This window comes from Chenopodium album, chromosome 27 (assembly GCF_948465745.1).
Source record: "Chenopodium album chromosome 27, dcCheAlbu1.1, whole genome shotgun sequence".
NCBI lineage: Eukaryota > Viridiplantae > Streptophyta > Magnoliopsida > Caryophyllales > Amaranthaceae > Chenopodium > Chenopodium album.
Window position 1 is genome coordinate 9113528 of NC_137860.1, and position 9959 is coordinate 9123486.

The following is a 9959-nucleotide window of genomic DNA, read 5'->3' on the forward strand; positions in this document are numbered from 1 at the left end:
CCTTGAGTTTTTTTATTTGCATTTTGGCTATAATGTACATAATGTGCTTACAATGACATAACTCAAATTTTCCTTTCTTAGAAAATTACGGTTAAAGGCTGATACATAATTTTTGCTCGATACAATTTTTCCTGCCTCTGGCAGATTTCTGACTCTTCTACATTACAAGACTACACCTGCAAGCAGTCGGAGTTACACAATCAACAACCATAACCGTTTGATTGTTGGAACAAAATTTATGCTTCGTCATTTGGCATTAGAAATTTATTTGGCTAGCTCCTTCTGATCAAATTAACTTCATTCTGGAAAGGTGAGAAACTCTTGATTGGACTGTCATGCAATTGGTATTTAAGAAGTTTCACTCGTATGCCACCATTCTTTTCTCCTTTACGCTTTCTGCATTCGTCATTGGCTGTCAAGGTGGTATTGCAGCAAGTTTTAGCACCCTCTGTAGAATCGATCATCACAAAATCCTCATCAGCACCTCCATTTTTTCCAACATTTTGGTCAATGCAGAAATTTTTATTACCATCTAGAGCCAAGCATGGAAGTGCAGTTTTCATCTCAGATATGTAATTCATAGCTTTTTCAATAAGCATTGAGAACTCGTCATTGAAGAAGCCCTTTGAAGTTTGGCTAGTAAGTTGTACGAGCCATTCTGAAACAAGGAAAAGTCCAAAATTAAATAATCACATATTCAAGAGCAGCATTAACTAATAGCTCTATTTAAGCCACTCTTGTACCGCTATTAACATCTTCCAATATGAGATGTCCCCATAATCAAATTACACCTTTTTAATGTAAACTCTTGATCTACCCATTATTTCCTGTATAAATTTTTGGACGGAAGGAGTATGTAAAAAGATTAACAAGCTATCTAAGATAAAATTAAGCCCTTAATAACAAGTTCAACATTATCATCACAGTAGTAGAAGATCGAAGAGAAGTACTTAACTGTTACTTTAGAAGAATACTACAAGAGGGGGGGTGAATTGTAGTTTGTGAGAATTGAGCTAACTTTTTGCAGAATTGATAAAAATAAGCTACAGGAACTTAAAGTAAACACAAAGAGATTTTACGTGGAAAACCTCTTGGCCCTAACAAGAGGAAAAACTACGGCCACTTGGGATTTTAGGAAAGATTTTCCACTATAACAAGGCAAACAACCTATTACAAGCTAAAGAATCAGTCTTCAAGTTCCTCTATGAACTTGAAGTTCCCAGCAACAAGTCCCACTACTTGCCACTCTTCTCTTCTCTATTCTCTTCTCTTTCTTTCTCTTCTAAATTCTCTTAGAGTTCACTCAAACTCCCAATTCCCAAAATACAACTCAATTATAAAACTCTAGTGAAAGTAATTAAGAAAAACACTTAAGTGGAATGCGACTCTTGACTCTTTTGTAAACAAGAAAGAAAGATAAAAGTAATTGAGCAAGGTTAAGTTATCCAGAAAATAACTTCGATATTTATAGGAAAACATTGCTTGGTGAAAACGCCACACTTTCCACCACTTACACCACCACTGCTGCATATCAACGCCACTACTCTCCACCACTTCCAAATCTTTCAATCGTGTCCTAAAAACCAGGGCATGTTAAGCCTTAAGGAAGCAATGTATTCGTAAGTAGAGAAGACTGAATCAACAGTCAGTTGCGCAAGCTTAAGGAGTTAGTTTTTCAAAGATATTTTTCTGAAAATAAAAAATCAACTTTAAAAGATAAAATCAGAAAAGATATTTTTCCAAACAAACTATCCTATTTTTTAGCAAGTTAATAATACTTATCTTTTTCAAACGCATTCCGCTAAGCATTAATCCTAATTAATTTTCACTTACATAAAACCTAAAATAGAAAATATTTCAGACTTTATTTTTCTCTAAGAAGTCTCTGCTCCGAGTCTTCTTTCCTTAGCTTTTGCTCCGAAGCTTTAGTTCCTTCACAGGAACTCTTCAGCTGATCTCTTTTATTTTTAGCTCCTAATGTTCCTTTGCCTTGAGTGATTCCTGTAACTTATAAACAAACCACAAGACTCACAAAATACATTAGTCCACTTATTTGACTTGTGTTGTCATCAAAACATCAAGGGCAACATTAACACTTTACGGCAAATAATAAAGGGGGAAAATACAATTAAGACGGCCATGCTGGAATCACTCACCCATAAAAGCTGTTGGAGTTGAAATATTATTGTTCACATCCTCTGCCATAACAATTTGTGTTGAGACCCACTTTAATAACTGAGAGTGTATGAGAGATTTTGAGAAAGCTTTCATGTATGAGACGACTTTAGTTTGGTCACCTTTATGCCTGCAGCCAAAATCTAGTTACATATAGTAGAGATAACAAAATAACAACTTCCAATCACAGGATCTAGCATCTCTCATACTAAACAAACTTCATAGCCTTATTGCCTACAACAAATAACCATGTTGAAGCAAGGCTGTTTAAGTGATGGCTACAAAGAAGAATTCCACATCTTGGATTAAAGAATGGGTAATCTACCAAGATGATTGCATCAAATAGGGCTTCTCGCAACAGCACTTCATCAGCCATAGTCTGCAGACACCAATACCAACCAAAGCTAAATGTTTATATCATTAACAGATAGTAAATTCTCTTAAAGGAAAAGGACAAGTTACCCATTTATGCATTCCGAGTTCCGACCATTTGAACAGCACAAAGGTCCAACAAAGAGGGTGTTGCCTACAATTCAAGTATCCATTCCGCAAGGAACTCCTCTAACGCTGACTACAACTAATGACAAATTCCACATATTGCGACACAAGGCTAAGTGAAATGCATCACCTTCACACATAATGTTGACCATACAACATTAGCAGGGTAATGGAATTAATTATCTCCAAAATGCAGAAAAGATATACTCACCAGTAGGGAGGTAACAGGAAAACGGAACTCCAAAAGCATCTTGAGAAGGGTATCTGTCAAAGATCCACAAATTCAATAATATTCAGATTTATTTTGCATCTAGTACATCTCAATTGGTGAGATGAAAAGAAATTTTGTATCTAGACCCCGCTTGGTTTGATGTAAACTATTTTCAATGATACATAATTTTCAAGGAATATATATTTTCAAAGAAAAGCACAATTGCAAATTAATTTTTCTTTGTTTGGTTGCATACAAGAAAAGTAAAAGAAAAATAAAATAGGAGTGGGAATATGAGGATAGATGAGAAGAAGGTAAAAAGGAGGTAAGGAGGAGGCAGGAAAATGTGGCTTCCCTTGTTTTGTATAGGAAAATGTTTTCCATCATAGGATGCAATTTCCCACCATTGGGAAAGACTACATGCAAATGACCATCAATCACCACCATATACATCTCTCCAATCCCCGCAAGTACATATCTAAAAACATCGCAGGGAAGCGGTAAATAAAGCTTGGCGGTAAAATCATATTTTGTAATATCACAATAAGCAAGTGTTCCGTCTTGATATAAAATGAGTAATACCCCATCCCAAAAACACACATCAATTACTTGATGATATCTATCGCAAAATGTGTGTATTGGTGTCCATGTTTGGTCTCCAAGGCGAGCGAATGCTAGATTGTCATGACTCCAATGGATCACCATTACAAGAAATTCATCACTTTGAGGCATTTTTAAGACAATGAGCTTGCGTACACACCATTTTCGTCTTTAAATATCAGAGTATATTTGATCGTTAAAAATATCATCTTCTGGATCGATTGGCAACGTATGTAGGGATGGGAGGTTTAGTCGAGCTTTGGTGATTGAATTAAATAACTCGATCTTCTTGTTAAGGTGTAGCATCAAGATAAAACCATACGGAGAACCCCAACATTGCGCCCCAAAAGTCTCCGGGAGACTTAATTGATAACACTTATTATTTCTTCCAATACTTAAGATTTTCCGACAACCATCATCACCTAGTAACAACCCAGGAGTTAAATGTTTATTTGCACGACTCCACTCGAGTTTAACCATATTTAAGGCATGATTCCATGAATGACATATCCCCGAGAAATAAACCAAGTCCTCAATTATTTCCAATTCCAATGCAATTATACCAAGGATATCCTTGGGCAACATAGACCATTAATCACCCATCTAAACAACATTACAAACATATCAAAACAATAATCATAATTAATTACAATCAATAATTCAATCAAGATCTCTAAATTGACGACTAAATTTTTCGATTAACACTAGATTGTGAAATTAATATTCGATAGATTAAAACAAATAATAGTACCTCTAATTTTAAATTGGCCAGATTATCAAATTAAAGGGTTATATAAACCAAACTATAAAAAATTTAGAAACTAGCATCATGAGTATTTAATTATAACCAATATTTCAAAGAAGCTTAAATTTAAAAAAATCCAATAACTAAAGGTAAAAAATAAAGTTTGTGCACATATCAGGTTATCATAGTGGATTATAGTGGACTGGATTCATTCGAGAATTGGTCTAGAGTAGATAGTGTCAATAGTTTCATATAAGCTTCTAAAGAATTAGAACACATGATTCTTATGGCAGAAGCTATAGTAGCGTTTATTTGTGAATAATGTGTAAACATCTTATTCTTGAATTAGTTCTCTATACAATTGTGCATGCTAATAACATAATTAGATTGAAAAATTATTAAAGCTAGAAGTATAGGGCTGAAGTCAATAGTATGAATAAACTTATCTAAGCTTCATAACACATGACTGCAAGTAAAAGTAACAAAGACATTAGTTTTAGTTAAATTTCGATGTAGAATATCCAAGACACCAGTTAGATAGTTAGATTTCTAGGCATCAACAAGCACGAAAATGACAATGCATGAGCGTGACTACCTTTTAGAAGACCACAACACATTGAAGCCATGTCTCTCCCTCTCAGATTGTTAAGCCTCTCAATCACATCTGTAAACAAAAACATACACATACATGTATCAGATCATGGTACCAAAAAGTTAGCAAAAATACGAAGAGGCTCTACGTAATTGAAAGAAATCTTGAAACATATTCTTAAATTTATGGAAAGTGGTTATAATTTGAGAGTTGACAGTCCAGTTCCTATTGAGAAGAGAAGCAACATCTCTTATAATGTTACCCAGATCATTATCCAAGAAAGCATCAGGGTTCTTAAGCATTTTAGAAAGGGCATCAGCATCAATCTCTAACTCAAGCAGTTCAATTTTTCTCTTCCAAGCTATCAACAGACCTTCTCTGACCGCCAAAAAATTTCTTCCTCAAATTGTTTTTTCTTTACAGGTTTCAGCCTTCGTGAATTTCTACAAGCTCCGTTTCTTTCTTTTCTTTTCTTTTAGTCTATTGCTTTTCCTTTTCGCTACAATGACCTTACAACCTCTTTCTTTTACTGATATCAACATGGTTGATACTAGTAATCTAGCTCCAACTACTAGTGTTCTATTCTCATGAGAACACTAGTGTGGTTCACTAGGATAACGTGCAAGAAGTTCTATCAAATAGTAACATAGTAGTGGATACGGCTATGTTAGAAAACAATGAAACTATCCCTACTAATGAAAAAGTTCATGCACAACTCACATCAATACAATCAAAGCACTCTTTTAGAGAAGCAGTTCAATCTTCTTCTCAATGGTTTGATGAAGCAAGGAAGATTGTTGTTACTTCTACTGAATGGGAGGATGAGGTTTTAAGTCCACCAGATCCTGCTAAGGATGTATCCTTTCCTAAGGATACCTTGCAAAAGCATAGGCAACCTTGAAAACTAACCCTAATGGGCAAATGTTTAGGTATTTCTGTTCGACCATCTTTTATAACTCAAAAAGTTCGAGCCATGTGGAGACCTAAAGGAACTCTTGAAGTTATTGATCTAGGAAAAGATGTTTATCTTTTTCGTTTCTCTGTCCAAGATGATTATGAAAGGGATTTACTAGGAGGACCATGGTTTATCTTAGACCATTATTTGATGATTACTAAATGGAAGCCAAATTTTAGACCTTCAATGAATACTTTTGATAGGATGTCAGTTTGGATTTGGTTTCTAGAATTACCTGTTGAGTATTACGACAAGGAAGCTCTTTTTGACATTGCTAAACTAGCAGGAACACCAATCAGAGTTGATTTTGCAACTGACCACCTTACTAGAGCAAGGTATGCAAGAATTTGCTTAGATATTGATCTTACTATTCCTTTGATTTCAAACGTTTGGGTGGGAAATAGTTGGCAAATTATTGAATATGAAAATATTCAATGTCTATGTTTCCTTTGTGGAAAAATTGGACACTCTAAAGATAGATGTGCTCAAAGAGTTGTTGAGTCAAATATTCAATCTACTACTTCAACCTCAAAAGATGAGATGAATTCCACAACCATAGCCTTTTCTTCTACCTCCCCTAATTTGGGGGTCTTGGTTCCCCACACCAATTCTGAATATGGACCATGGACTATGGTTTCTAATAAAAAAAAAAAATCATCAGCTTGCTAAATCTAGTAGAATATCAGTTCAACCCATTGTTGCAAAAACACCCCAAAGCCCAATTCAAAAAAACCAAAGTAAGCCCAAATCAATCTCAACTACTACTACTAGCAAATTGAATGAAAATCAGCAATTTGCTTCTAAAAATTCCACTACCAACTCTTTTTCTTTACTGGATACTACCAATGAAACCACTACCAATGATTTAATTAATAAAATAATAAATCCCAATGATAACCTTAACATTGAAAAAACAAAATCAAATCCAACAAATCCCTCTTCTCCTTCTACACACGCTTCCCCTTCCTCTTCAATTTGCTTGAGCTCAGACATTTCCAGCCACCTGGCAGCCTGGAAACGGCACCTACAATGGCAATTGCTTCTACTACTACCACCAATTCAAGCCTTTTAAACTCCCCTAGTATAAATTCGAACTCACAAAACAAACAAGTTACAGAAAACCAAACCTTGATAAAACCTAAAAATGGAGAAGAACAAAGCCAAATTCCCCCCCGTTCGCCCTCCTCGCCGATCGGTGAGGATAAACACTAGAACCAGCACTCCACCACCGTGAATGCAGCCCTCGTCCAGCAACCCAACTCCCATACCCCGCCATCTCCGGGAAACCCCAATCACTCGAGCTCAACCACTCTCGATCAGACAGCCGTTCACTCCTTTTCCCAACCCGCCACCACTATCTCCAAATTCCCTCTCAATCTCAATCTCAATCTCACTCCGACAATGACCCCATCTCAGATCAGGAACATTGTGCAAACTCCACCGTCCTTCCCTGTTCCGACTCTAATGATTTCGACACCACTCTTATTGTCATCGATAGAAACCCCTCCGATACTGGAGAAAATTGCGACGATGTACAACACACTCCTCCAAATTACCAAGTTTATGACCAATCACCTTCCATCACCAACATAAACGCCACCCCTGCTTTCAATTCCACCCCTGGCTTCAACTCAAACTCAAACATCTCCTCTTTGCCCTTGGTACAAGCAACAAGTCAATTGGCCGAGTTACCCAGCCCACAACCTAGTTCCACCTCCACAAAATCCGCCAATAATCAATCTTTCGTCGGAAAACAGTGAACAAGATCCAGAAGACCCATGTCGCCTTATGAAAATTTTCAGCATTAAAGAAGGGGTGGTGGGTCTTCAAGTCGATGTGAATTTCTGGGAGACGGTGAACACAATTAGGGAATTAAATTCGATGGTCATACCTCTGAAGATGCACGACGTGGTGATGATGAATCGAAGCATGAGTTGGGAGGATTAGGACAAGTTTGATCCTCTTTTCTGTAATGGTAATCCTTGGATAAAATAGGCCCTAAAACTTAGTAAAATGTTTTTTTGATGTGATTTCAAGTCTTAGACACCAAATCCTAGGTAATATTGACATGTTATGATAAAGAATTAGTGCATTTGATAAAAAATGTAGAAAATGGACAAAGTATAAGTCATATAGGCCTTTTTTGGGGCATCTTGTATAAAATACGTCCTAAAACTTAGTAAAATGTTCTTTTGATGTGATTTCAAGTCTTACACACCTAAGACTAGGTAATATTGACTTGTTTTGATAGAGAATTAGTGCATTTGACTAGAATAGTAGAAAATGGGCAAAGTAGAAGTACAATAGGCCTTATTTGGGGCATCATTGGATAAAATAGGCCCTAAAACTTAGTAAAATGTTTTTTTGATGTGATTTCAAGTCTTAGACACCAAATCCTAGGTAATATTGACATGTTATGATAAATAATTAGTGCATTTGATAAAAAATGTAGAAAATGGACAAAGTATAAGTCATATAGGCCTTTTTTGGGGCATCTTGTATAAAATACGTCCTAAAACTTAGTAAAATGTTCTTTTGATGTGATTTCAAGTCTTACACACCTAAGACTAGGTAATATTGACTTGTTTTGATAGAGAATTAGTGCATTTGACTAGAATAGTAGAAAATGGGCAAAGTAGAAGTACAATAGGCCTTATTTGGGGCATCCTTGGATAAAATAGGCCCTAAAACTTAGTAAAATGTTTTTTTGATTTGATTTCAAGTCTTAGACACCAAATCCTAGGTAATATTGACATGTTATGTTAAAGAATTATTGCATTTGACAAAAAATGTAGAAAATGGGCAAAGTAGAAGTCATATAGGCCTTATTTGGGGCATCCATGGATAAAATTTGTCCTAAAACTTAGTAAAATGTTCTTTTGATGTGATTTCAAGTCTTAGACACCAAATCCTAGGTAATATTGACATGTTATGATAAAGAATTAGTGCATTTGATAAAAAATGTAGAAAATGGGCAAAGTAGAAGTCATATAGGCCTTATTTGGGGCATCCATGGATAAAAAGTGTCCTAAAACTTAGTAAAATGTTCTTTTGATGTGATTTCAAGTCTTAGACACCAAATCGTAGGTAATATTGACATGTTATGATAAAGAATTAGTGCATTTGATAAAAAATGTAGAAAATGGACAAAGTATAAGTCATATAGGCCTTTTTTGGGGCATCTTGTATAAAATACGTCCTAAAACTTAGTAAAATGTTCTTTTGATGTGATTTCAAGCCTTAGACACCTAAGACTAGGTAATATTGACTTGTTTTGATAGAGAATTAGTGCATATGATATGAAATGTAGAAAATGGGAAAAGTACAAGTCATATAGGACTTTATAATGGGGCATCAATGGGTAAAATGCGTAATGCTCTTTTGATGTGATTTGTAAATGGCATCAATTAGTCTTAGCTAGCTAATTATTTTAATTTTTTTTATAATAGTCAAGTGTTATATATATAATGTTTGTTTTTTTTTTCCTAAAGGTTTGCGCGATTCAAAGGGAAGGCCCGTTAACAAGCAAAGAAATCGATGAAATTCGCGACATGTGGGCTTATTTCGTGACATTTGACGGCATCTATTAGTATTGTCGGAGTGGGTGCACACACACCAACTTAATTAGTGAGCTTGAGTTTATTAGTTATTAGTATGATGAACATTATTTTAGTTAGTGTATATGTTTTTTTTATATCAACATTCATTATGATTAGTACGTAGCTATTGATGGTGTTATATATCTTTACACATTTTGTTGTACTTACATATTATTGTTAATTCAATATCACAATGATGTTACTTTTGATATGATATATATATATATATGTAATTTTTATTTCATGTAATATATTGTATATTATTATTATGAATAATATTAATATTAATAATAATAATAATATTATTATTATTAATAATATTAATATTATTGTGACAGGAACCTATTATAATTAAGACATGACTATTTATATTAAAACAGGTCACTAATTATATTATTTACAAATTAATAATAATTTAGGAAAAAAAAAAAAAGAGAATGGCAAGCGGTTCAGGTAAAGAACCGCTTCCCATTTGAAGAAAATGGCAAGCGGTTTGGCGCCAAAACCGCTTGCCATTACAATTGACATAAGAGTATGTCATGTGTAATGGCAAGCGGTTTTGGCGCCAAACCGCTTGCCATTCT

At 34.9% G+C, this 9959-nt stretch overlaps 1 protein-coding gene across 1 annotated transcript; it reads right to left on the reverse strand.

Annotated features, from left to right (window-relative positions):
- Positions 1–272: 272 nt before the first annotated feature.
- On the reverse strand, positions 273–5123 carry LOC145619645 (uncharacterized). Its single transcript, XM_081674350.1, has 6 exons — positions 5084–5123; positions 4825–4893; positions 2885–2937; positions 2394–2554; positions 2157–2305; positions 273–658 (listed from the first exon to the last, which is right to left on the reverse strand). The coding sequence occupies exons 1-6, from the start codon at positions 5121–5123 to the stop codon at positions 273–275; spliced, it is 858 nt and encodes a 285-aa protein (XP_081530476.1).
- Between the last annotated feature and the right edge of the window lie 4836 nt (positions 5124–9959).

What these genes read in the sequence shown, in the direction of transcription:
- LOC145619645 (XM_081674350.1), bottom strand. Translation starts at nt 5,123, where the DNA reads ATGCTTAAGAACCCTGATGCTTTCTTGGATAATGATCTGG. An exon ending in GTAGGCAATAAGGCTATGAA is followed by an intron (nt 2,306 to 2,393) that starts GTTTGTTTAGTA and finishes TTTTGGCTGCAG; the next exon opens with GCATAAAGGTGACCAAACTA. An exon ending in AACTCCAACAGCTTTTATGG is followed by an intron (nt 659 to 2,156) that starts GTGAGTGATTCC and finishes TCCTTGTTTCAG; the next exon opens with AATGGCTCGTACAACTTACT.